This window comes from Anser brachyrhynchus (assembly GCF_964034855.1).
Source record: "Anser brachyrhynchus genome assembly, chromosome: 1".
NCBI classification, from domain to species: domain Eukaryota; kingdom Metazoa; phylum Chordata; class Aves; order Anseriformes; family Anatidae; genus Anser; species Anser brachyrhynchus.
Genome location: NC_137694.1, coordinates 55,146,106 through 55,173,855, shown reverse-complemented (window position 1 = coordinate 55,173,855; position 27,750 = coordinate 55,146,106). Strand labels below are relative to the sequence as shown.

Here is a 27,750-nt window from a genome sequence, read left to right as displayed (position 1 = left end):
TTTCTCGCGACGCGCGCCTCGCTTTATTCCTGCTGCACCAACGGGACACGAGGTCACAGCAGCCCGATAAGCGGCGTTCCCTCTGCCTTTGCTCCTTTAAGGACGCTTCCACGTGTAACTTGAGACAAGTGGGGGAAAAGAGAGGAAGGGGAAAAAAAAAAAAAAAAAAAGGAAAAGGGAAAAATAGCGCAGTTACTCCCGCCTCCGCCTCCTCCTTTGCCTCCTCCCCGGCCAGCGGGAGCCACGTCACCCAGCACTGGCTTTGGGGCTGCTCAGCCCAGCCCGGCTCGGCCGACGGGACAAAACCCAACTTTGCCCAGGCCTTGAAGGTTTGGGGAGGGAGAAAATCCCCGCGGCGGGGACATCAAGGCAGGGGGACGCCCGGCCTGGAGGGCAGAGCGGCGCAGGGGGAAAGGCGCTTGGAAGGGGGGCTGAGCTTTCCTCCGCCAGAAGAAGAGAGCTGCAGGCTGCGGGAGGAGGAGGAGGAAAGTTCAGCAGGACGCGAGCGCGCGCTCGGCCGAGGATAAAGCTCCCCGCGGGGTTTTACGGCCACCCTCGCCCACCACCGCCAAGGAGCCCGCGCCGCCATGAACGTCTTCCGCATCCTGGGGGACATCTCCCACTTGCTGGCCATCATCATCCTGCTGCTGAAGATCCACAGGTCCAAGTCCTGTGCTGGTGAGTGCCAGGGAACGAGGGGACCCTGCCCAGACAACGACTGCACCCAGTCCCTTCAGGGGCATCAGCCTCCTCCTCCTCCCTTGGGCTGCCTCCCTGCTGCTTCTTCCACCTTTCTCCCGCCCCTTGCTGGTAGCCCTGGGTGGGTTTTTTGCCAAGCTCCAGCCCCAGGGCTTTGCTGCAGCTTGCAGGAGCCTCCACCGGCCCAGCACAGGGCGGTTTCCCGGCCAGGAGGGAGAAGGACGTGCTGGAAGGATGTGATGTGGCACAGCACGCCGCCGCCGTGCAGGTGTTTGTCTGGGGGCAATGAAGGGAAGGGGAGGGCGGTAAGGTGGAAAAGGAGAAGCTGCGGTGGCACCAAAAGCAATCACCTCCAGGGGAAAGGTGCTGCTCCAGGCTGGAGGCCCTGCCAGAGAGCAAGCAGGCACCGGAGGCTGCTCGGGCAAGGGATGGAGAGAGGCGGTTTCCCGCAGGCAGATTTTGTTCGGGGTTCAGAGCCGCAGTGACTCAGCAGCACCCATCCCACAGCGACTCCCCGGTGTGGCAGGTGTCACAGCACACAAACCCACGGCAGGGCGGGCAGGCGTGTGGAGGGAGCCAGGAAGGGAACGGAAAGGGTTTTTTCTTGGTGGTGAGGCCGGCCGTGCGAGTGTGCGGCTGCTCTCAAAGAAGGCACGAGGCAAAACCTGCACCCGAAGGCATTTTCCTCTCACTTGCCCTGCCCTCCTCTCCCCGCCATGCAGGTATCTCTGGGAAGAGCCAGATCCTTTTTGCCCTCGTCTTCACAACCCGCTACCTGGACCTGTTCACAACCTTCATCTCCGCCTACAACACCGTGATGAAGGTAAGGAGGGGCAGCATGGAAACAGAGGTTTCCCTCGGCTCACCATGGTTTCTTGGGGGAGGAGAGGTTGCACGTTCACCACGCTGTTTTTTCGGCCAGAGGGAGGAAGGAGAAACTTCATCTCCTCCAACCGTCACCAAAACTACAGTGGGTTATACGCAGAAGGGCAGCTAAAGATGCTCCCTTTGGTGTCACCAACCCTCCATCAACCACAAAACCCCCTCACTGCAGTGAACGAGGGAGCTGGGCCTGCCACATTTAGTCCACCAAAAGCAGAACAAGATGCAGTGAACCAAGGCTGGGCACCCTTGTGCAGCAGGAACATTAACAGTCGGCTCTCTTCAAGCACTGGTGGGGCGATCAAAATATCGCCATCTTCCTTCCCTCCCCCAGGTCATTTTTTTGATATGCGCCTACGTCACCGTGTACATGATCTACGTGAAATTCCGGAAAACGTTTGACAGCGAGAACGACTCCTTCCGCCTGGAGTTCCTGCTGGTCCCCGTCACAGGCCTGTCGTTTCTGGAGAACCACAGCTTCACCCCCTTGGAGGTGAGGAAACCGTGGGGCAGGGGAGGGGAGGGGAGGGGAGGGGAGGGACGCAGCAGCCCGACGCTGCCCAGCAGAGTTAGCAGGATGTTAAAGAAATGAGATTTTTATTGCCGAAAGCACGAGGGAGGCGATGTTGGCAGGCCTCAGAGATCACACCACCTCTGGAGCCGCTCAGCGCCATCTTCTCTCATCAGTCCCAGGGTGGTAGGCCCATCCTGCTCCGGGCCATACCACAGGCGAGCCCACGTCCTCACCGCCTTGATTTCGCAGATACTCTGGACCTTCTCCATCTACCTGGAGTCCGTGGCCATCCTCCCCCAGCTCTTCATGATCAGCAAGACCGGGGAAGCGGAGACCATCACGACGCACTACCTTTTCTTCCTGGGCCTCTACCGCGCCCTCTACATCGCCAACTGGGTCTGGCGCTACCACACCGAGAAGTTCTACGACCAGATCGCTGTGGTGTCCGGGGTGGTGCAAACCATCTTCTACTGCGACTTCTTCTATCTCTACGTTACCAAAGGTAGGTGAAAGGGTTGGTATGAAGCCGAAAATGTTCATTCGGCCTTCTTGCAGGGGATGGTGGAGCTGCAGCTTGCGCTGTTAATCCTGACTTGAGTTTATCATTTACTGTATTTGTGTAGAAATTAAACCAGAGCTCAGCCTGGTTTAACCCACCCTAGGAAGTTAACAATTTCGGCATATTCACTTCCATGTACGTTTTGACAGATTATGTATGAATCACACAAAAAAAAAACCTAGAGGGGGGAGGAAAAAATAGCCGCAGGCAGACGACGTACCTGAGAAAGCAACTGCAGACATATGGAGGTTTTATTAAGCCTACTTTTTCTTTTGGTGTAAAAGATGCAGCGTTCCCAAGAGCTGATTCTGTAGGAAGGCAGGCATCTGCATGTACAAGACACTCCCTTCTGTTTGCCAAAACCAGATGCCCCTTCTGCTGCAGCGCTGTGCTTTGGTAAAGGGCTGCATACCAGAGCTAAGGAGCTCATCGCGGGCACAAAATTTGGTAGCACGGCTTGCTGAGACTGAAAAAAAAAAAAGACTCACTTTTCTGTTGAGGAGGGTGGAATTTGACAAAATGTAGCCAAACGAACAAATATTTTCTTCTTTGTTCGCATTCCCCGACTAGGCTGCCAAAACCAGTAGGGACAAGCCTGTGTTTGACGTTTTGAGGGATGGACCTTTAGGGGCTTCACGCAATATTCCTGCTGATGGAGAGGTGACAGGAGCATTGAGCAGGTTAAGCACATTAAGACTTCCTTCCATCATTGAAAAAATCTTTGTGGCTAGAAAACTACTTTGTAAAACCACCATCAAGGCGCTCCACGTCAATTCCTTTTTTTTTTTTCCTCCACTAATTCCCATTTTAGCTTCACTTAATTCATATGTCCTGCGTCCTTCTACATTTTGTTAGAAATCCATACCCTTTGCAGGTGTGGAAGGTGGAACAAAAGGGGAGGAAAAAGAACCAACTGCTGGCTTTCAGTGTCGCAGCACTAGCAACAAAGCCACAAAATTTAGATACAGGAGGGAAGAGAAAAAAAACACATTTGTCCCTGGGACATCACAGCAGACAGAGAATTGCCTATTTTTTTTTTCCTCCCCTCTTTCATTTTACACCAGTTTCTGAATCATGGGGAAGAAAAGGTGACTGGAGATATGCAAATACTCCGCAGTCATTTATGGAAACCAGAAATATTATAGCAGGTTGCATCTCTCTTACACTCTTGCAAAAAAAGCGTCTTTTCAAAACATTTCTAACACAGAGGAGCTCAGACAAAAGGGCAGTGATTCTGATAAGAAAAGCAAGGATGTGTTATATAAAGAAGCCTATTTAATAAGGCTTCAGAGCCGATACCAAAGCATTGTAAAGGGATTTTTATATAATGCAAGTTCTCTTTATCTTGTTTTCAAAACTCAATGAGCCGCTTTCTGTTTAACACAAGGACCTGAAAGATATTTGGAGGAAGCTTTCAGCTCCCAAAAGCTTGTGTTTCACAGAGCAGTTGAGGGTGGGAGCACCCGCAGGGATCATCTGATCCAGCCCCCTGCTGACAGCAGGGTCACCTAGAGCAGGTTCCTCGAGGCCACGTGCAGTCAGGTTTTGAGCATCACCAGGGTGGAAGCACCACAGCTCTGTGGGCAACCCGTGCCAGCATTTGACCGTCCTCACAGTAAAAAATAAAAATAAAAGCACACCATTTTTTCACGTGTTTAAATGGAATTTCCCATTGCTTCTTACCTGCCGCTGGCCACCACCAAGGGGCCTCCTATCCAACCCGCCACCATCAGATGAGATGAGGCGTGCTGGGGGTGGGTCTGGCCACAGGCCACATATTTATGGCATGTTCTCTATTAAAAAATTAAATAAAACCAAAAATGCACCAGGGATAGAACAGCGGAGTCCACGTGACATCATCAAGAAAAAAAATGGGGAAATTTTGGTTTGCAAACCTGACAACCCACTATCTAGCACTCCAAACAGCAGGTTCAGGAAGCGATTCATTGTTTCAGGAATATTCCTTCCTTACCTTCTCTTTCTCTGTCCTTTCATAGTCCTAAAAGGGAAGAAGCTAAGTCTTCCAATGCCTGTTTGAAGACACTTCCACAGGCAACACAAGAAATTCCGAAGATGAAGCGCTTACGACGACAGCTTTCCTTTCCTGGCCCTTGTCGACTGAAGAATGGCTCAGCTGAGCTTCACTCGAGTGCCAGGCAGACAACGAGGCCTGGAAAGCCGGTCTGCTTTTCGTCTGGACGAGACTTTCCCTCCACTTTTTTTTTTTTTGTATTTCTTCTTACTTGAATTTGGTGCTATTAAGTAGTGCTGGCCAATACTAAGATAGTGCAAATCATTCTCTCCCTGCTCTTCTCAGCACCCACCTCCAAAACATGCCTCTGCTTTGACCCTGAGGCACGACAGGGAATAAAAAGGGAAATAAAAGGTCGCCGCCTGTTAGCCCTTCAGCAAGTGCCTTTAGTAAAGGGAACGCTTTATTATTAAGTCTGGTTAAGATACGCAAAGGCCACTGGCTCATTGCACACGTGGCCACATCTGACAGCAGATGCTATTGCTGTTTTAACCACGAATTACCAGCCCCCCAAAGTTAACTGTGCCTGAACCCCATTCTCCTCAGGGCCTCCAGTCTTCCAGTGCCACAGGTATTCAAACCCCGCTCACCCACCTCCAGTGACAGTTCGTGTCCTACAAATAAGGGATGTTTCGATTAAAATCAGAGGGTTGCCAACAGATGTTTCCCACTCCTTGGATGTGACTTTTGTCAAGAACTGGGAAGAATGGGGGCAAAGACTGTTTTACACTCCAAAAATAAAGACAAAGCTCACAATTTTATTGACAACAGTGTTTTTATTTATACCTACAAAAGAAAACAAGATGGTATCAAAAGGACAATTTACAAACTAAGAATAGTAACATAGCTCTTAGTATCCTGTGTCTGAACACCACAGATCTATGAATCTCTCAATTCAAGTCTTCATTAATACAACAGGAATGTGTTCAGAGACCAGCAAGTGTGAAGCAAGATGCTGATCCCACACAAAGCCACTAACCCTTCCATTGTTCAGAGAAGTCCAAACAGTAAATTTCTTCAGGAAGTGGGAGGGGAGGAGACACCCAAGTCGTTTGACACTCCCACAGAACTTTTACAGCTCGAAAACAATGCAAACACTACTAGACGCTAATGCTTTACCAACAAGGGCCCTCCAGCTGGTATATGGAACAGAGCAGCGAGCACCAGGTGGGACAGGGGCAGCACATGCCACGGTGCGTTTATGCAGTCAACATCTGGTTAACACTCTGAACTGAACCGAGACCCTGGACTTCAGCTGACCTCAGTGACAATAAAGCACTGCAGGACTTGGCATGTTACGTTTACGTGTGCACAAGTCCCCCCCAAAAAGAAGTGAAAGCTATAGCAGACTATAAGGCAGCTTTGGTGGTCCAGAGACCCTTTTTAAAGCCAGTCAGCAAGATGTCCTACTCCTACACCCCTCAAACACATTTCTGCATCAAATTCATAAATTTTTTTAAAAAGGTAAAAATAAAATATAGCTCTACACTTGCTTGTGAGGGAGGCCAAAGACAGATCAGTCAGTGCCTGGATAAATGAAATGTTTCTGGCTTTCACTTAACACAAGCAAAGAAATTTCCTGCCCAAGCAATGGAATTTGAGATGGGACGAGGGAAACAAGGTTCTGAAAAATCTCTCCCTTTTCTCTCCTTGTCAGCAACCTACCTGTGTACTGCACAAAAAAATGTGCATTCATCCCCCAAAATTATACTCTGGTAATTAAAAAAAAAAAAATCATTTCTGTATAAGCAAGCTCTTTTCCTGGGCTATAAGAAGTTCCACTCTGCTACAGAAGGGGTGGGCTGCCTTGCTCATCCATATGCAAGAACGCCAACAGAAAAAAAAAAAAAAAGGAAAGAAAACAACCTGCACTCTCATAATGCAAAGATTATGCCTCACAAACCAGGAGATGTATCCATTCTTTTGTCACATTCTCAGATCGAGAGCAGCCAACTCCTATTATCATCTACTGTCTCTGAACCGTCTGGTATTAGAAGTAACAAGTCGACAACATGCTTTACTAAAGGGGAAAACCCCTCACACCCACCTTAGCCTGTAAAATAAACATTTTTTATTTACGTATTTACTAAAATTCCACTCTTCTCTAACATTTTCTAAAATGCTACCTACCTGCAAGAGCTGAGCTCAAAGGGACCAATGGAACGGGGAAATGCACTCAAAAGCCAGGAAAAGCAATAGTCAGAGCAAGGTACAAAAGAAAGAAAGCTTCAGAATTAAGATGCACTAACCAGCTCACTCCTTACCTCATGGAAAGGAGATTCCAGGCAATCTCCTCCTCCTCCTCCCTTCCTCCCCTTACGCCCCCCGCCCCCCCCCGCCCCCCAGCCCACCCTATTCAAACCTCTTAAGTGCAGAAAACTCTGTCACATTTTGTTCAGCGTAGTGGCATTCAGAACACTCCCCATGGCAACACGTAGTTTGTTCATGAAGGACAGACAAACGAGATTCGCTGTTCACGATCTCCGTTCGGTTTAGTTTCTGAGCTCTCAAATAAGACTCATCTCAATAAACCCAGCAGTAGGAACTTGAGAGCAGAAACTAGCTGGAGTAAGGAGGTTGCACGCATTTACAATGCTGCAGTTTAACGACTGTAGGGCAAGAACTTATTTGGCCAAACATTGCAGCAGCAGCACCTGCAGTGACTGCACCTAGTTTTCAGGTACTGAATCCAAGACAGGTTTGGTCACCAACACCGGGGTTTTAATCCCAACTTCCCTGCTACAGGTACCAGAAGGTGGATTGCTGCTTCCAGAGCTGCAGGAAATGCCGACAACCCACGTGGGTAATTACTCAGAACACCGCCCCACCGAGACAAATGAGCAGAGTTTTCCTATAGAAAGTTACCTATGATAGATTACAAGCAACGATAGTGAGCTATTAAAAAATAAAATTAAGATTAGGAAAAGTGAGCGTTGCTCCCTTGCATTTATCATGTTAAATGAACTGCGTTTTGGCTCCCCGAAGTTTCCCACCTCTCTGGATACTTCCTGAAATTAAGTTAACGTATTACAGAATAGAAACTTCCTCCCCTCAAAGCAAGTATTAACACAAACCTTAGACACCAAGATGATCGAGCTGGGACCTATCTGCCTTATACCCATTTCTTTTAGAGAAAATAAAATTTCCAATTTCCTCAACATGCAAGACAAAAAATAATAAATTTTCCAGTCAACTATATATATCTCTTAAAAAAAAAAAAAAAAGGAAAAAAAAGGACAGGGTCAGTAATGTGGACTGGGGGCCATTTTTGATGGGCTCAAGGGATTTGAATGGTGAATTCTAAGCCTAACCTGCATGAGAGAGACACCACGATGGGAAAGAAGAGAAAGAAAAGTTTCCTTTAAATGCAAGAGGTCTACACTGGTCACCAGCAGGCGAGTGGTCTCATTTGCGTGAGGGGGGCGGGGGCGGGGGAGGGGGTGGATACTGGTAGGTGGCAGTCTGTCCCATATAGCCCATCACGTTAGTGGCAGGGGGCTGAGGAAACTGTTGTGACATGAGCGGCTGTGGCTGCTGGCCCGAGCGCCCCACCATCCCTGCATACTGCTGTTGGGTAGTGCTCTGTGAGGTTCTCCCAGCGGTGGCAGCTGTGGTGCTGGCACCATAGCCACTAGCACTGTACTCTGCAGTGCCATAGCCACTCGTGCCATAGGCAGCTGCTCCATAGCTCCCTTGAGTGTAACCATACTGGCTCTGTGCTGCCCCAAAAGCGGAATTTGGGCTCCCGTAGGCACTGCCATAGGTCTTGTTGGCTCCGTTGGCATAACTGTCACCACGCTCACGGTCTCTGAAGCCACCTGAGTCTCTCCGGCCCTCTTTCACTCCCCGGAGCCTCCTGTCACACTCTTCCTGGTACATCAGGTTAGGGTTGTTTACTGAACTGCTCGTTCGGTAACGAGAACGGCCTCCTGGCGATGGATACGGTAAGATTTAGTACCGTGAACACGTTTTAAAACAATGAACTGTGGTAATCACGCCACCCTTTCCCTCCCTTCTACAGCCACAGCGCTGCCCACGAGGAGCAAGTTCTTTTGACTGTAACTTCCCTGCAAGGCTGCGCATTCATCCCTGCATTTTGTTCAAGGTGTAGAGAAGAAGTTCAGAAAGTTTTCTTACTGTGTGTACTGCGAGCCAAAGGAAATGGAAGAAATTCAGGACTAACTTGGAAATATAATTAAACTTATTATTCCATCAGGGAGAGGGAGGAAAAGTAGTCTCAGTCCCTGAGGGTCAAGTCGCTATTTCCCTTTGCTGATTTCAATTTTGCATGTGTATGCACAGGCATCCTGTTACCCGTGTTTAGGTAGGAGGTGCAAGGAATTAATTCAAGGAAAATTAGCTGTGTGAGGACCTCATCAGGGGAAAAAAAGAAAAAATTTCTCCAACTAAGTTTTAATGGTGGACTACCTCTTGGTTGGAGAGAAATACTCCGTTTCCTGAACACCCTCGAAATGTCAGGTATAAGACAACTTTATCACTAACCTGTCTCTTAGACTTGCACTTACTATTTCCTTACCCTCTTTTCATCTTCCCTCCCTCAAAGCAGAGAAGCTATTCCCTACGTAGCCCTTTCCCCATGTGCCTTTACCTCCACCACCACCTCCTCCTCCTCTGTGGTCCACAAGCTGCATCAGCTTTGGATTGATGGCTTGGTTGGCTTCTTCCAACACTTTGATAAGCTCCCTGGCTTGTTTCAGGTTTCCTGGTGTGAAGAACGTGTACGCAGTACCTTTGTTGGTACTACGTGCGGTACGGCCAATACGGTGCACGTAATCTTCAGAGCTGTTCGGATAGTCGTAGTTTATCACAAATTTAACATCTTCCACGTCTTGTCAAGTGCCCAGGTGCGAAGCACAGTGAAAGGGTGGGGTTGAGGAAAGGGGAGAAGAAGAGAGGACGTGCCAACGAAAGGTGGGGAGCACGAATGCAGGTGACAGTAATAAGAAAAAAAAAACACATCACAAAGTTAGTAACTGCATGGAACAGATACAAGACAGACTCATCCCAAAAGAGTAGAAGACTCAAATTTACGATCATCAGGCACAAAGATCAGTGTCCTGAAAAACAGTGGAAGTTTTAAAGCAGTTTTTCCCTGCACTCAAATTCATCCTCCCCGGAATGCATTTCTCTGTATTCCATTGATGTTTTTCAATAAGCTAAATTAATTTTGTATTTTTTTTTTTTTTCCAAAACACAATCTTGATGGTGAAAACGACACCATCAGGCACAGCAAACTGGGGTGGAGGAAGGGTAGGACTGCCATGGTAAAGCTTTTACTCTGTTGGGAGAAGTCTAACAAATAATAACAGTAATGAGATCACTTACCTTCCACTTAGCAACATGAAATAAAATGCAAGTAAAAATCATTTACAATCCTAAAATACAGTGAACTACCTCTCCTAGCCTGAAGTTTAAGACACTCCAATCACACTACTATTATTCAGCCAACTCATTAAAAACTGTTTGGATCATACCTAGAATATCTTAACTTAGCTTCGTAGTTACAAGAATGCATTACGCTAACATTTCACCATACTGTTCTGTCCAGTTCTGAGCAGCTTTTGTAATTTGGGCAATCCCGCTTTCTGTTTACAATTCCCTACTTCCCATGTCAAATGGAAGCAGGAAATAAAGTGACCAGAGTTGCTACGTACTGTAAAGTAATATTAAAATTTAAGAGATCAGAACAGCTCACCTTTCAGTGAGGCTTCAGAAACTCATGGGACAGAAACAAAGTAAATGTTAGTGTAACACTTCAGTGAAAGCATTTGAAGTACCAAAAGCACCTATTTGCTACGGTATAGAATGTTTTTTAAAAAAAGCATGGCATTACAGTAAGTCACCTAACAGCTCATAAAAAAAAAATCTGCATTTTAAGATGAATATTCTGAAAATATCCAAGATAAAACACAGATTTTTTTGTGATTTCCTTTCCTTCTTTTTTTTTTTTTTTTTTTTAAAGAGAGAAACATTCTCTGTTTGTTACCAGACCGATGCACACTCCCTCCTCCTGTGGGAAACCGCTGCAGCCGATCCCGTCTCTTTGCCTTTTATTTTTGGCGGCCTCCTTTCGAAAACTCCGCCCTCTGACACGGGACCACTGGAGCGCGGGGAGCATGCATCAAGGGTCCGTGGCAGCGAGAAGTCCCCACACACGCTCACTCTGTGAACTGGCTTAGACGCTTCTCTGTAGCCCCATTTGGTTGTGAAGCGCCGGAGAACCTGGGTTCAGGTAAAGGTTTCAGGTCCTCCAACGCTTTTTGTCCCCTATTTGGGGCTCTTAGGGGCATTTGTCAAAAAAAATGCAGGTACAAAAATTACATCCAAGGGGTCAGACTGCATCTATTGCCCAGACTGCATCAATTTCAAAGGGGTCGTAGGAAAAATAAAAACAAGACGGTTGTGGTGGCAAGAGGGGGGACTTTATGTCTGTTTCTTATTACAGCAAAGGGGGGGCTCCTCAGTCTTTGCTGACTCCAAAGTCCTGAATCACACCAAAAAAAGGGAGTGAGAAGGCAGGTTTCACAGGGGGCTGCGCGAGTCTCCAGCTAGGGTCCTTGATGCAACAGGTTGTGTTTTTTTTTTAAAAGGGGAAAGTGAAATAGAGAGGAGTACATATGACAGATTGCATCTTCCCAGCCAAGGTGTAACTAATCTGACAAGTTGCAGGCTCCAGGAGCCTCAGTCAGTCCCATTCTACACATCCATCAGTAGCAAAGCAACTTGAATTAGCACAGAGGATACAAGGGCGTGCTTTCCTGGCAGAAAGCACAGGGAAGCACAGCTACCAATGCAGACAGTGCTGACTTGACTGGGGAGGACTGGGAAGAATGGGAAGGCAGGAAGAGGAAAATGGAAGGGGGTTTTCCAGACCAGAAAGTGATCCTGGGAGAGCACGCAGCTGGCTGAAGAAAGACCCGAGCAAGTGCAAGACTCGGCTTCTCCAGTCTAGCATGCTCCAAAGCGCTTGTGCACGCTCACAATCTTCCTGCGCTTTTAGAAGGTAACGTGGCAGGATCTAGAATTGAAGCTGTCGATCATTTCTGACAGCTACTTGGGAAACATGCCCTTTGTCAGACCATCAGAATACCCTATGGCACAGACAGTCTCCGATTATTAATCAGAAGGGACAAAACTAGCAAACATGCTAGTCTAGAGAGCTGTTTCAACCATCAATGTAGATGTGCCCCCACCCCTGCACTGAGAATGATCTGTAGCTGATATCAAAGTTTCTGTTAAAGAAAACAAAACAAAACAAATTCAATGTTTTTAGTTTAATAGACTGAACAAAAAATAAATAAAAAAATAATCAGTGCAGAGAGAGGACCTCACTCCAGGGAATCATCACAAAGAAGTCATTATGGGACTCAGAACTTACCTGGAAGAAGCTTTTTTGAAACCAATGTTCCATTAGGAAGAGGGAAAGCCCTGGTGACTCAGCCAAAAGGCGCGCGCCCCTGTTTTATGTTATTTAGGTAGAAGCCTTCACTTTCCAGGATCTTGGAGGAAGTCGTCCAGAAGTTTGCCAGTTAAGTGACTTATTTTAAGAAGCAGCAAACTCAGGGCCCCAAAACAAGCAGAGATGTTGTTCAGTAACAAGAAACAGACTCTGGTACCTTTCCCCCACAGCTCAGGCGAAGTGGAGGATGGGAAGTGGGGAGACTGTTTTCTGAAGTGTTATCCAATTGAGTAGTTTTGGGGGAGTGTTTTTGGAGGGGAGTGAAGCTGTTTTAAATGTCTAGGCAAGATGCACAAAGAAGCTACCAGCACATAGCAAGCCTGTTTAAAAAACGCTGCTAGAGAAAGCAGCTCTCTTTCATACAAACTGGTTTCAGGCCTCAGTCCCTTCTCCCAACAGGCCCAAGTACTAACTGCACAGGTCCAGACATGACCCTAGAGGGCAGAGACTGAAGTCCAGATAATCACCTCTCTGAGGAAGCGTTGGACTTTTTTTTTGGGGGGGGGGGGGGGGGGGGGGGGGGGGGGCGGGGAAGTAGAGGTGCAGGTTGTGTGAACAAAGGCTGCCAAATCTAGTAATGGTCTGCCTGTGTTAAAGTGACCATATGATGCACAGCACAGCCACCCTTTCAGCATATGAAAAACAGAGCTCAGGTAACTGTGATTTTTAATAAACCAGAGATTTTTCTGAGCTTATCTGCAATGACTTGCAATAATTTTGTCTAGAGTTTACCATAACAAGACACTGACCCCCAAGGGGTTTATCTCCTACCAAGCTCGGGGAGGGTGGAATATTCAGTGCTCGTTATTAAGCTAAGAGCACCTCAGAAGTCATCCTCCTCTTCTAGGAGTGGGCAGATGTACAGGGACTGTGCCTAGCACACAGTGTTTCACCATACAAATATGCTTATTTAAAAAGGGGGCGCAACTGATGCATCCAGACAGATCATTTTCATACCACCAAGAATAGAGTGGCGCAATTTTGATTCAGTTACACATTTGGGTAGCGCTACGTTAATGGCCGTATATAATCTCAGTGGTCCTGCCTAGAAGGAGCACAGAGGGAAGTTACGTGTCAAGACCAAAAATCTGGAGCAGTGCTTTCTCAGATGTGAATACATCTGCGGGGTAAACATGCGTGTATGCTGGGGTTTGTATGCTCAAATCTGGGGGGGATTATGCAGGGAGAATATTAGCTATTTGCCGTTGAAATGCTCTCCCACAGCTTCCTACTTGGGCTTTATCTGACACGCTCTGAACAGAGCAATCCATCCCTACCATCCAGCAACAAAAGCTGGATTTGGGGAAGAAGTGAGTGTGGTGGAAGGGTTGGGTTGCATAATTGGACGTCTCTTCTCCCTCTTGGCGATCGATTAGTCATGCCTAGGCCTTGCTGCAGACCAAAGCCTGTTCATTAGGAGCAGGAAGAGACTTTGAATATGAAAGAAAAAAAAAAGATTAATGTTAAAAAACGTATTTCACATGTGGGGGAAAATCACGCTTTGAATTTTTTTTTTTTTTTAAAAAAAGAAAACATATTTCAGTCCAAAGAAGAAAAATATGCAGCAGTAGGCAAGAGTGGTCTATGTGTACAAACCTAGCCCACGAGATGCAACGTCGGTAGCAATGAGGATAGGAGCCTTTCCAGAACGAAACTCTGTAAAACAAAGCACGCTATGAAGTAAGATTTTTAAAAAAGATAAAGTTATCTGAACTTGATTTACTCTAAATGCTCATTTTCCAGAATCTAGACAAGGTAACTTCATAAACCCCAGCAAGTCAGGATATAAGGTGTCAACTAGTTTTCAAAATCCAGCTCTCTGGGTTAAGCAATCATCCCATTCAATTTTTGGATAAAAAAAAAAAATACATCCACTGAAATTAACAGGACAAAGGCAAAAGAAGTTCCTTTGAAACGTTATCTCTTGGACACAGAGACAAAAGGAAGCCTAAGAACAGCACATCTAAATTACGTGCAGCAGCCCGCGTTATTCGCCCCTCAGCGACGGACTCACCATTAAGCACCCAATCTCTTTCCGGCTGACTCTTGTCTCCATGGATACACATAGCTGGCCAACTGCCAAACAGAGATGCACATTAGTATAGACAGAAAGTACATGTATTAAAGGCAACAGGAAGCTTTATTGACATTTCAGTAAAAAGGCCAAAAAAAATATACGTATTTCTCAAGTGTTTTAATTCCCTGTCCCCCTCCTCTGGCCTTTAGCTACCTACTGTGCATACAGTTTTGTTTCTTGCACATTAAACCCACTAATTATATAGCAGCCATTTAAGTCCAATCACATTTGTAAAATTAATAGTTTGTCACTTCATTATATCAGTATTCTTACATTCTGAAAGCTGCACAGTTTACAAATATTCTCTCTTGCACTAAGGCTTTGATGGATTGGAACCTTCCAGGAAATTAAGACTGAATTCAGCCAAGAACCAAACTGACAGGTTGTTCCTAACGATAGCATCGCGAACGTTTAGACCTTACTGCTTTTATTACAGTTTCTGTTTCCCACTAGCAGCAAAGGATAGGGGGAGGCTAATCACCCATCTCTGCGCATCCTTCGAGTGAGATCATCACATCGCCTCTTTGTTTCCACAAAGATGATGGTTTTATTCTCCTTCTCTGCCATGATTTCTTCCATCAGTTGTATCAGTCTAAAACAGACACGAGAGCTAGTATAGATATCCACACGTACAAGAATACAGGAATGCTGTCTCAGTTTGCTTTAAGAAAATGTATAATACACATCCACAAAAATAAAGCCAGCACCGCTTACACAGAATTTAGCTCTTCTGTACAATGGTACAGTGAGAATATATGCAACAGACTGGATAATTACAGGACTTGTTTGGTAACATTCAAAGGTTAAATAACACTGCAAAGAAATCCACTATTCAGAATTCACGTTTGGCTCAGAAAACAATGTAGATTTCCAAGTGCAGCTAAAAAACCTGAAATGGTAAGCAAGTCAACGTACTTATGGTCTTTCTCACTTTCCATGCATACATCCACTATCTGTAGGATATTGTGGTTGGCACTCAGCTCCAAGTTCCCCACGTTGATCTGAACATAGTCCTGTAGGAAGTCCTCGGCAAGCTGGCGCACTTCCTTTGGCCAGGTGGCACTCCACATCAGAGTCTGTCTGTCAGGCTACGAAAAAAGGGAAAAAAACATTTATTTAAGGTAGTGGGCTTGGATGGGAAACCAAGGGAGGCTGTCCTTTAACAATGTTCACGCACCCTTATCTGGTCAACAATTTTCCGAATTTGGGGTTCAAATCCCATGTCCAACATCCTGTCTGCTTCATCCAGCACAAGGTACGTACACCGACGAAGGTTGGTCTTTCCTGCCTCAAGGAAGTCAATCAAGCGACCCGGTGTAGCAATGCAGATCTCCACACCTTCAAAACAGAAGGAGGAAAAAGAATAAGGCTCTTCATTTGAATGTCAATTGGTATTTTTAGTCAGAATGAATCACCTCCCAGAGCAAAATTGTTTAAGTAAAATGAAAAAGCACCACCCTCATCCATACCCAAGATTGAGTCATTTCAGTAGAAGCCCTAGTTTCTTTTAATAATTCATTTTTTTTTCCATTCTGAAATTACTGTTACAGTGCCATTAGAATAATAAATGCAGTGCAGAAGCTAAAAGCCTACTGTCAGAAAACACCTGCAAAGAGCTGCCCAAAAATCAAAAACTAAAATAAGCTTCTACTCAACCCTGACCTACCTTCATCCAGAATTACACAGCCTGGAGAGCTCTCTAGTAAAAATAGAACTGAACTACAGCTAAACTCTACATGTTAAACAAACATGAAGTGCTCCTCTTGCTGTACAGGTCAGATTAGTTCCACTTCCACCTTTTTTTTTTTTTTAAAGCTACATAAAGCCAAACCATAGCCTTTAACACTGAATAATTATGCCCTAAGCATGGCAGACAACCATCCAGCCCGTAACTTAGTGTAAAAACAGAACTCAGGTATTCTTAAGCTAGTACCAGGTATGGCAATTTATACATTTCTTACAAGAAGGGACTGATTTCCACCAATTTCCGAATCTTAGAGGTGCACCCTTAAGTGTCACTGAAACAATCACAGAAGTTATGTTTAGAGAAGTAGTGAGGTGAAAAAACATAAAAATAGCTTTGCTGATACTTCACTTCCAGATGCAGAGTATTTTGCAACAGCCCGGATCGTTATGTCTGTGTCAGCTTGGACTCCTCAGAGCTGACGAAGCTGGACACACTTTCAGTTTCTATAAAGCTCATGCAAGAATTAGATTTCTAACAGAGTCACTGGTCTTCCAGAGAGACTGAAAAAACTGCACTCTGTTGTCAGTGATGCACTCCTCCAAAATAAATTCACTAAATACCCAGAAAACCACAACTGACAAAAAAATATGATTTTTGATCTCTACTTACTCAAGAATTTTTGTTGCAGCAAACACTAAGCAACCATCCAAAGATAGAAACACCTAAAAGGACTGAAAGCAGGACTGAAAGCATGGAATCTGTCCACATCCTCTAACCAAAAGGTTTTCATCATATGTGGGAGAATCTCTATTGTACAGCACTCCAGGAAGGTGTAAAAAAAACCACCACATTGATTCTTCCATGGTCTCTTCATGTAACATTGTCTCCACCATTAACAATGGTGCTCTTTATTAGATGCACTACTGTTTTCTGGATTAGAGCTATCCCACAGCCTTCTGCCACACGTTTTCATCCCATTATTGAAGTGTTCAAGAGCAGCTCTTCTAACCACGGTGATAAATTTTGTTTAAATTACTTGAGCAGATCTGTGTAAGCTTACCTTAACAACATTTCGTGTATCTTTTCATGTAATTCTATTGTATTTTTTAGCCTAGTGAAGACAAAAGCCCTCAGCACATTGCTGCATCTGAAATTATATGCAACTGGCCCTTGACACGAAGGCTGGGCCACTAGCACACTACTGTTGCTACAGAGGTTGCTGCAGAACCACAGCTCCCCAACAGTCCTGTCTCCAGCCCTCTGCTACATTAGGAAAGGCAACGGCAGAACCCCATGGGGCAGCATGACCAGAAAGAGCCTAGTCCTTAAGAACAATGAAGTACCAGGAAAAACAAACAAACAAACCACTGTCTAAAGAAGTTTCTATGAATTCAGAAATTACATTTTATTATTTGAACAAACCTGGGCGGAAAACTCGGTCTGGCTTAAGAAAAATCGCTCCTTAAGCTTGCTGCTACTGCACCTTCTCAAAATAATCTGTCCTTTCTGACAAGTCGCTTCCCCTCCCCCTTCCTAAGTCCCGTTGACCTTCGTGAGTGGAAAGTTCAGAAAATGGAAGGAGGTCTAATATCCGAGTAAGTCATTATACAACAGAGAAGAAAATTATCACATGACCTATCATTTGAACTGGAAAAAGAGACAGCCACTCACCTCTCCAAACAGGCTTTAAGATTACTTTCAAGTTTACTTATATTTTGCAGTACCACCTCCTACAGAAACTTGCAGACACCCATTTTAAAGATCTCAGTTAAATTACCTCTTTCTAGATCTCTGATCTGGGGACCTTTGGGTGCTCCTCCATATATGCAGGTACTCTTCAGCCTTGAACATTTGCCATAATCATCAGCCACTTGCTGCACTTGCTGGGCCAACTCTCTGGTAGGTGCTAGAACCAAGCACTGCAGAAGGAATCAGTTCAGGTTAACCAAGCTGTACATCCCTAACTTAAGGACTCTGCTCAAATACCATAAGCAAAGCTGGACCATCTGCTCTCTATTAGCTAAAACATTTAAATATCGTTAGATTATGTCAGCAATTGCACAGAATTTCAACTAATGAGTGGGATGTTCACATTGTGATTGTAAATACTCTCTACTTACTATTCTCATACACCAATTAAATACAGCACATATCTCATTAATGGTGCCACACACAGAAAGGAAGGGAACTGACAAGCACTTACAATTGGGCCATCCCCTCTCTCCAAATATGGCTGGTGGTTGATGTGAACGATCGCAGGCAACAAGTACTGAAACAGAAGAATTCTAAGTCAAGACACCAGACTTCCATATTCAATGCCAGTGACCACCTGCCATGACAGCTGGACCACCGCGAGAGCCCACTTAGCCTAACAGCCCTCCAGAAGCCAGTACATAATGTTCCAAAGTTAGGAAGAAACCTCAGCTATATTAAAATCAGGATTTTGCAAAACCAGGTATTTGCATTTACCCAACAGAAGAAATGATTTGCAGAGCTGCTGAGCAACCATATCTGCTTTTGGCATGAGTAGAGAACAGAGGTGCTTAGCACCTCTGAACAGAAAGCTCATTTAAAATTTGGAGCCTGAATTAGTAGAATTGAGCAATCTTTCCTCTAAACAGTGCTTTTCATAAAGCATAAAATCCCTTCTTGACCACTGCAGATAAAATTAACGCATTAACGAAGACTCAACCATCCTTTATTTTAACTTGTGTCGTTAACAAAACAAATTGGCACATACTAGTTATTAAACTGCAACGTAAGCATGGACCAAAGGGAAGTAGCTAAGCATCAGGAAGAGAGACATGCAAAACACATGCCTGTGAATAAGACAGGCTAGATGGGTTGGTTGAGGCTTAAGTCTCACCCATGATGCAATAAAGAAAGCTTTAAAAACATGTCATCACTTCACTTGACGCTTGTAGCACTGTCAAGATGAAAAACTGGTAACGAGCAGCCAAGGGTAATTTCTACAAGGCAACTGTGAAAATAAATAAAACATAAAAGGAGTACGCACCGCTAGTGTCTTCCCAGAGCCAGTCTGCGCAATGCCCACCATATCACGACCACTGAGAGCAAGTGGAAAACCTTGGCACTGAATTGGAGTGGGTTCTGTGAAATTCTGGTCCATCAAGGCATCCATCACATACTCTAAGAATTTAAGAAAGGAAAAAAAATCTTAAAGGCCAACTGAGGCTATATGCAACTTCAGAAGACCTTTTAGAAATGAAAACAGGCCTTAACACTTGCTGCCTTTGAGTAATCCACATTTTCTTAAAGAATGGCAAAATACTTACGTGGAAAGCTACACTGGTGGAAGGCAAACACAGGCTTGGGGCAGCCCTCCATTCCTCGAATTGTTATCTCTTTCTTCCTTCTCAGTTCTTCAACTTCATACTATTGACATGGAAAAAAACAAAGAAATGCTGAACATCAGCAGAGACTTACAGTGCACGCTTCTGTTAAGTGACTTAATGCCTCTTACTAACAGTTTAGTTTGGGAGATGAGACGGACAAGAAGATCTAAAAAGGACAGCTCTCCTAAGGATTTTACCCTGAGATGGAGCTATCACGTAGGTTCTCCAACACTCAAGAAGTAGGAGTTCTCTGTGCAGCCTACAGGAACTGACGCCTGTTTCCTTCCAAGCAGTCTTTTTTAATGAAAAGCGCATTAATATAATCTTTTAAAAGCTTTTAGCCATCTTCCAGAAGCCAGAACTTATCAAGAGCTTCAAAAGTGAACTGAGGCAGAGGACCAGATTAAATAAATTTTGTGTGACAGTGCTGAGAACTAAAACTAAATAGACCCTAATATACGACAAAAAAGCAGAAAGCAGGGCAGTCCTTCTCCTTCCATTAAAACATTCCTGAAGTGGCTAAGTACGCAGCTCTTGCTGTACAGCCTGCAACTCAGAAACGTCACTTAGAACCTTCTTGGAAGCAGCATTTCTTTTCTGCATGAAAGAAGCCCAAACAACATCATGACGACATACTAAGGCCCCACAATTTTTTTTGCTACTATTTCTGAAATGTGTATCCACATAAGGAGAGTTTTAGGGTTAGGAAAAGCGTGTGTTGTTTTCTTTTCTTCCTATGTTATATTACAAGTCCAACAGCACTCAGCAACATGCTTCCACACTTCATTACCTTATTCTAACACTCACCAAAAATCAATAGAAAAATACCCATCAGTATCAAACATGCACTTTACCCAAAGCAGTAAATTTACTGTTTGTGAAAAATTCAGAGTTCAAACAAAAGTTTAAAACTAAAACTATATATATTAAAAAAAAATCTAAGAAGAATGTGAAAATCCTTTTACTTTTAGCTGGCTAAGGCAAAGACAGCACCTAAAGCTAACTGGTTCAGTAGTTCAAGTTGTTGTCTTTGAACTTGAACTACTGAACACTGCCTCCTTCAATCCCTCTATACCATATAACCTTGCCATGAATACGTGGCTTGAAGATTTTTAAGTATATGCAACTGGATAAGAAAATCTTTTGTTTTCCTCAAGTTTCCTTGTGTTAAGAATGAAACCTGTTAATTTCTAAATATAAGAAGACATTAAAGAGGAAGAAAAAACCTAGACTAGTTGGGTAGGAAGGGGAGATGATCTATAAACACGGAGTGCTGTGTCCAGTTCTGAGCCCCCATTGCACAAAGGATGTTATTTAACCAGGCATGTCCAATTATGGCAGGGAAAGCTAGAGGCCGAGGTACAGGCTGGACAAAGACTGGGAGCACCAGATTCGTGCAGCTTGGGAAAGAGAGGACTAACAAGGGAATCTAACACCTATTCTCAACTACCTGATGGTCATTATAGAGATGGAGTCAGACTCTTGAAATTCCAATTAGTTATCAGTGGGAAAAAAACACCACAAGAAGCATCAAGACCTGGGATAGCCACCCAGATAGGGTATGGGCTCTCACCATCCTTAGGGATATCCAAACTCAGAAGTGCAAGGTGCTGAGCAACCTGCTCTACTGTGGGGCTGAGGATTAGACGAGATGTGTCCCAAGGTTCCGGTTTTTCAGCCTGAATTATTATTACAAAACTATACGCCTTCCAAATGTTTTTCAAGTGTTTATGCCACTCAGTTCTTTATTTTAGGTTCTTTCAGGGTCTCTCCAGTATTGCAACTTTTAAGTTCTCCAGTCAGAATCCTCAATGACAAAGCATGACATTCTTGTTGGTTAATTTCAAATAACCAGACCACAATAGCATTATGATGATGAATTACAAATGACCAAATGTAAAAAAACTTGCGTAAAGACAGCTGAGAACAGAAGCACCACATTTGCTAATGTTATAATGACTCTGCTATCCAGCAGAGTATAAACACAGAAAACAAACTTAAGGAAAACAGTCCTATTACACACTGTCCCAGACGTCCTAGGACAAGATTTTCCACTTGTGACATTTTGTTGTACGTAAAATGAAACAGAAAGAACCTAATGACTTACCGGAGTAAGCCTGGCCACTTCTGGATGTTCCACATAAAAATTCTTCTCGAACTTGGGTAGCTCATTTAAATCCCATTTTTTCTTACGTAAGCGTTCCCCCGGATTACCAAATTTCTTTGGAGGAAGAGGACCTCCACGACTTGCTCCGAAGCTGGAATGTCAATGTTAATTATAAACAACTGAATTAGTCTGGAATTTGCAGGTTTCTTAAGCATTTTCCACCCCTCCCACTCCAAGTGGACACACAAGCACAATATTCTGTCAAAATTCACCCCCTCCAAGAAAATTACTATGATAGCATTCATGACATAAACCTGCCCAAAGTCCATTTTAACCCAAACCCGTCCTGGAGGTTGCTTCCAGTACGGCCATTTTTAAGTCACTGCCTTAAAGCTCCTGTCACCAAGCTTCTGTCTCTTGGTTCCCTCTCCTGGGACAAAGCTGCTGGTACAGCTATGGCAATTATTTTGTATCAAAGCTGAGAGTATAACTAAAACAGGATAGATGCAAGGGGTGGCAAAAATCTCTAATCACAAGTTCCTTGTATCTCAAGGCCAGTTTTCGCACAAAAATAGCTATTTCACCTTCTCCCCACGTCCTCTCTCTTATCAAGCAGCATGCCTCAAATACAAAACAAGTAAAGACAGAAAGTAAACAAGTCCACCCAAGCTTGGAAGTCTATGTGTAATGCTGGAACCAAAGCAATAAAGCTTTTATTTTCAAAAAAGAAAGAGAAGCAGAAAAAAAATACATAAAAGCACCTGGGAAAAATTGTATCCCTTCTCAAACGCTTCTGATGAAGACTCAAGAGAGTTAAAAAAAAAAAAATGCTTACTCTGCTAAAAATTTGCTAACTAACAGCCACTCAGAAGTTACTGTTCTCCCTCTCACCTAAGTTTTATTCACCCAGTTATTTTAATACACTGAAGAAGGGTAAGAGCTGTCATAACTCATGGATGCATTGGACAACACATGAGCTTCTGGCAAGAATCAAGAATAACTGAAAACTGAGTGGTATAAATTGTTTAATTATCAAAAACATTATAAATGATTACGTATTTTACAATTCCACCAGAACGTTATAGTTCTTTCATTCATATCATACAAACACAGCAGGAGGCACTTTTCCAAAAGCTATCAGATCATATTTTGTCCTAATGCAAATTCTGGTTAATAAAGCTACAGCTTTTCGCAGAACATGAATTCATGAGAAGTGCCTGCTTTTATTTAGATAGCAAATCCACAGTGTCTGCGCTTTATTCAAGCAGTCTGCTAGTAAATAAAAACAGTTAATGAAACAAACCCGACGCAACAAAAATCCCAAAGCAGTTTTCACACGCTGGTAACTTGAGGAGAAAAGAGCTTGATAAAAACTAAAATAGATCTGAAGGAAATTTTTACGTTATCCTAATTACAAGGCTCTCTGTTCAGACATTAGCTACATCTGCTGTTTAAATTGCTTCCCAATGGAAATTACAAGTGACAGAGACTAAGAGACCAAAAAAGCGGAACTCAAATCAACGTATTAACAGGAACAAGGGGTTATGCTGTTGGAAAAACTAAGTACGGTAGATATAATTTAAAACCTGGTAAGTAAATTCTAAAATGCTTGTCTCGATGAAACTGCTTCATTAAGTCTCCTCTCTGTTGTATAAATATCCCTTATTTTCTTATCATATTTTTATGAGAACCTGTATGTCAGCATTTTTTGTCATATGCAAAGACTGTAAAACACAACTTCAGAAATTAAGCAATTATATTTTCTTTTGGACAAAGTAACAAAAAAATGTGCAGACTATCATCTGCAGGAACATTCACATTTACTGAGGATTTCTGCTGCTGATCACGCTAACTTGAGGTCAAAATGGCAACTCTTTACGTTTCCAAGTTGTTCTAACAAAAGGCATAAGCGGCTTCACTGAGGTCAACTGGAGGGTCAGAGGGCGAACGAGTTTCCTTACAGAAGGAAACACATGGAAGAAGGGATTGCGAGACTGGACACTGAAACAGCTGCGTACTGTGAATATCTGCTCCACGGATATCCAGAGGGAAAAATCAATACGTTCTGCATAAAAGTCATGCAGTTTCAGTTCTCCGTTCTCACGCACAACATGGCTGCATGCTGACCTGGAAGAAGTGAGCCCCGCAGCATTCCTGAAACGCTGCCTCCGCTAACCCGGCAGCAACTGTCACTTCGTGTTCCGATTGCAAGTAACAACTGGATTCTGATTCCAGCTAAACTGATTTAAATCTGGGATTATTTCACTGATTTGCCAACAGTTCTCCTGTCAATCACGTGGAAATTCAGACCGACCCAAAACGCTCTTGTCTAACACTACTGTGCCACCGTTTCTGGGAGAGAACTGTGCAAGTTTATTACACTCCAGAGCAAAACAGGACCGCTTCCCATCCTAAGAAGTCACCTACAGCTTGCTCCTAATAGGAAGAAAACAGAAAGCCTGTATTTGTTAGTCAATGAAAGAATCAGTACTGAGAAGGTGGTAAACTTCCAAACACAGCATGCTGGGTGGTCCAAAGTTTTCACAGAGACTCTATGAATTATGATGCACGTTGGTGGTTACAAGTACTTTCACACCTTAAATAAATGTGTGTAACAAGCTGAATACTGATACATTACATGCATAGCTTCCGGTACAATAGGCCAAGAAAAATGATTTTCAATGCAAATGTCCAAAAACTTGACAAAGAAGCGCACAGACACTCCTTTTACTTATGCAAAATTCCTGATTTAAAAGAGAAGCAACCATCTATAATCAAAACCTTTATGCAGAAGGGGATTACACAAGTTTTAAGGCATGCTCAGTATTGTAACAACACTTTGGACAGTGGTTTTTTTTAAGGAACTGTATATAAATCTGCATTCTCAAACTTGCTCACTGAACTCCAAAAACAGTTCAGACCCCCAGCTATCTCAGACTTGCCAAAGCATTCACTCCAACGTCCTCGCGTTAACACTGAGCTGGAAAGCTCACGGTGAAAAAACACCAAAACCCGCCTCTCTGTGGAGGGAAAAAAAAAGGATCTCTTAAGTTCAGAATGTGAAATGTGGATGTAAAGATAAAGCAGAAAATACAACTATCTCTCTCCACAGACGAAGAGAAACTAAACGCTAAAATGGATTTCAACATAAACAAAATATTCTTCAATCTCCCAGTAGGAGAGAAGGGAAAAATAATCAGAATAAAAAACGTAAGACTCATTCTTAATATGGCAGGCTAGATCTAATTTGGTAACAAAACTCACATGACATGTTTATTGTTAATCCTTGCGAACGGAGGCCTAGCTACTTGTGATTTGAAGGACAGAACGTGCCACTCTCCTAAAGGGGGTTTAATTTTCTCTTAAAAAATGGCCTGGGATGAAAGCCTTATTACTTTTAACCCATAAAAAGAAAACCAAGCCTCAAACTATTTATGTACTATAACGCCATCCTGTACTTACCCTATACTACCCACAGCACATAGTATTTTTTTCGTTTTAACTGCCATCCTTGGATGAAAAAGAAATTAAACCTGCAAAAACCTTTCCCAATGCCAGCTTCCTTTCAATAGTGGTCTCAGAAGTATCAAGCACTAGGCCTCAGCCATGCCAGCCAGACAACTCCCGTTCGATCGCTACGTAAGCTTGGTCATGCTCGTTAAGTGTGGTCCAGGGCCATGTTTACTGAGCTCGGCCTCCTGAGAACGCAAGTCCCCCGCACGGCAGCAGTTTTCAACCTCATTTCCTCTCACGATAAGCCCGGGAGTGCAGCCGGGAAAGACCTTTCACCAACTGCCATCTTTCTAAGAAGTCCAGAAGGAGCAATGACAGCCAGAAGGGCAGTGTGTCCAGCCACCCTTGCCAGGGCCACTGGGACTTTCATGGTTTGCAGGGGGGAGAGGGACAGGAGAACAGGGGTGGCAAAAAAAATATATATATATGTATAAAGGGAAGGAGGAGAAAAAGAAAAGGCAGGCAAGCAAGCACATACGGTTACATGTGAAGAATACGAAAACATAATATATAATATATAACCCCCACCCCTTGCTGCCAGAACCGTGATAGTAAAGTTCCCAACCCCTCCGACCCCCCCAACACGAAAATCCAGGGGGAAATCTCCCCCCGATCCCACCACCGGGACGTGCCGTGTCCCTCCCATCCCCCCCGTCCCCCAAACCCTCCCAGCCCCTCACAGGGAGGTGAGGGCCCCTTCCACCGCCACCCCCCCCCCCCCCAAACCCCAGTCCGGCCTTCCCCGTCCCCCCCCCTTACCCGCCGCGGTCTCGGTCGCGCCCCCGGTCCCCGAAGCCCCTCATCGCACCCGGGGGGGTGGGAGAGAGGCAGCGGAACGCCGGCCGTGGCGACGGCGAGGGACTGGGGGTACGGGGAGACGGGCCAGCCAGGGGCGGCTGCGTCTCGGAGGAATCGCTTTGCGCCACCTCGCCTCTTGAGTGGGACACAAAAGGAGAAGAATTGGTCAGTGGGTCCGAGACCCGCTGGACGTCGGCGGAGGGAACGGCGGGGCTCTCGGTCGGCTCCAGGGCCCGTGCCGTGTGGAGACACTCGCGTCTTCTTCCTCCGGGCTCCCGGCACAAAATGGCCGCCGCCGCCCCAACCCGCTTCGCTTACGTTACGGGCGGTCCGGCGCTGCGCAAACTGCGGCCCTCGAAAAATGCCTACGCTTATTCCCGGAAGCCAATTACGCCCCGAACCGGCTCGGCGAGACGCTTCTCCGCGCGGCGCGGCGGGTACGAAAGCCGCGTAGCGCCCTTTGCTCCGACAGCCCCAGCGCGAGGAGGGGAGGGAGGGGAGCAACGCTCTTCCTATTCCTCAAAGTCAGTTACGCAAGGAGTCAATAGCGTAACCCCTTCCAGAGGGTAGGGAAAAGCGGGGCCGAGGCGCACGTTACGTAAGTGCGCGGCGTACGCAGGTTGCGTAACTCAGGCTGACGTAGAGGAGGAAGAGCGCGGCCGTTTTGCGTAAAATTCTTCCGCGGGCTGCGCGCGGAGGGTTGGCGGCGGGTCGCGGCGTTACGCTACTCGCGCGGCGTAGCGGCGCTTGGAGAATACGGCCTGGCGCCCGCTGGCCCCGCGGAGGCGGGCGGCGGGGCTGAGGGGATGATGATGGCGGCGGGGGCACGGGGGACCCGGCCCGGTCCCGGGGGCTCTGTCGGGACCCCTCAGGTCCCCTCGGGCCGGGTTTCGCCCGCAGGGCACCGCGCACGGCGCCGGGAGCGGCAGCAGCCATGATGTGGGCTTTCTGCCCTTAAAAATGGCCTGCTGGGCCCGGGGATCGCGGCTTTGCTGCCTGCGGCCGCGGTCCATGGGGGCTGGAAGTACTGGGTTGTGTGTAACACTTGGGATAGTTTTTAAATTTTAAACACGGGCGGTGTCAGGAGGCCTGTTGTTGCCTTTTAGTACTGATTGGCTAAGCATAGGTAATTTTTTTTGCAGGTAAACAGTTACTTACAGGCAACTACTTGGTATCCATTTAGCTTGCTTGCTACTTAAACGCATGTAAATACACATTACAGCAGCAAACGTATTCCCGATTTTACTGCCCTTACAATGTCACCTTCATAAACTTCATAAATTCTCGGTGCTATTTTGTAAAAGAGAACCTCCTCCTGCAACGTACGGGGCCTGTGTGCTACGGGGAGGTCTTGGTGTGTGGCGTACTGCCGATATTTATGGCCTGTTAGTCTTTGACTCCAAAAATCGAGCAGAAAATCCTAACTAAACAATAAAAATTAGGTGTATATTGTACAATATACAGTTAATTGTGTATTGAATTGTGCAAGAAGTAGAACTTATGGTGGTGACCGTGAAATGTCCTTATATAGATATATAATTATATATATATATATAATAACACATAATAAAATGTGAAACGTGCTGTGCTCGTACTTCTAGCACCTATCAGGCCGTCCTGGCACCAGAATTTTTGCCTGGTGGTGATCTGTGTACACAAGCCAAAGTAAGCCCTCGCCTGAACAAAAGCCACACAGTCAGCAGTGCTTTCCAGGCTACCAGATTGTCAAAAATCAGCCACACTGGCAGAAGAGAAAGTGAGTCCCCTTTACTTTTGAACCCTTGAAGTTAACAAATAACTCAGCCTGGAGCCAGGCATAAAAACAAGATATGTTAAGAAACCGCTAAAAGAAGGCAAACCCTTTAGGCCTGTCACAGCGTAAACTCGCTGAAGTTAAACTTTGGCTACAGCATCAGGCTTTTCTTTGATGGTTTTCTGGTCACTGATGTGTTTTTACTTCATATTACCTTATGTGTATTAGTTAATCTAAATAAAAAGACAAGATTTTTAACCAGACACCAGCTAGACCCATTCTAATCAGCATTC

The 27,750-nt window shown here is 45.0% G+C and overlaps 2 protein-coding genes across 2 annotated transcripts; one reads left to right on the top strand and one right to left on the bottom strand.

Annotated features, from left to right (window-relative positions):
• The first annotated feature begins 182 nt into the window (after nucleotides 1-182).
• Nucleotides 183-6,591, top strand: KDELR3 (KDEL endoplasmic reticulum protein retention receptor 3). Its single transcript, XM_080582751.1, has 5 exons — nucleotides 183-678; nucleotides 1,422-1,522; nucleotides 1,916-2,074; nucleotides 2,345-2,597; nucleotides 4,652-6,591. The coding sequence occupies exons 1-5, from the start codon at nucleotides 588-590 to the stop codon at nucleotides 4,690-4,692; spliced, it is 645 nt and encodes a 214-aa protein (XP_080438877.1). The 5' UTR covers nucleotides 183-587; the 3' UTR covers nucleotides 4,693-6,591.
• DDX17 (DEAD-box helicase 17) lies at nucleotides 5,443-26,185 on the bottom strand. The gene is made up of 13 exons (XM_080582690.1): nucleotides 25,666-26,185; nucleotides 21,394-21,544; nucleotides 19,227-19,326; nucleotides 18,947-19,080; nucleotides 18,134-18,199; nucleotides 17,708-17,849; nucleotides 15,421-15,581; nucleotides 15,159-15,331; nucleotides 14,725-14,835; nucleotides 14,181-14,242; nucleotides 13,763-13,822; nucleotides 9,296-9,535; nucleotides 5,443-8,615 (listed from the first exon to the last, which is right to left on the bottom strand). Exons 1-13 carry the CDS (start codon nucleotides 25,707-25,709, stop codon nucleotides 8,092-8,094), a joined length of 1,968 nt encoding a protein of 655 aa, XP_080438816.1. The 5' UTR covers nucleotides 25,710-26,185; the 3' UTR covers nucleotides 5,443-8,091.
• Nucleotides 26,186-27,750: the final 1,565 nt, after the last annotated feature.

Coding starts and splice junctions, on each gene's coding strand:
- KDELR3 (XM_080582751.1), top strand. CDS start 588: ATGAACGTCTTCCGCATCCTGGGGGACATCTCCCACTTGCTGGCCATC. Junction 1,523..1,915: donor CCTACAACACCGTGATGAAG/GTAAGGAGGGGC, acceptor TCCCTCCCCCAG/GTCATTTTTTTGATATGCGC. Junction 2,598..4,651: donor CTATCTCTACGTTACCAAAG/GTAGGTGAAAGG, acceptor GTCCTTTCATAG/TCCTAAAAGGGAAGAAGCTA.
- DDX17 (XM_080582690.1), bottom strand. CDS start 25,709: ATGAGGGGCTTCGGGGACCGGGGGCGCGACCGAGACCGCGGCGG. Junction 14,836..15,158: donor GAAAGTGAGAAAGACCATAA/GTACGTTGACTT, acceptor TGTCTGTTTTAG/ACTGATACAACTGATGGAAG. Junction 8,616..9,295: donor AGGAGGAGGTGGTGGTGGAG/GTAAAGGCACAT, acceptor ATCCATCGCCAG/GAGGCCGTTCTCGTTACCGA.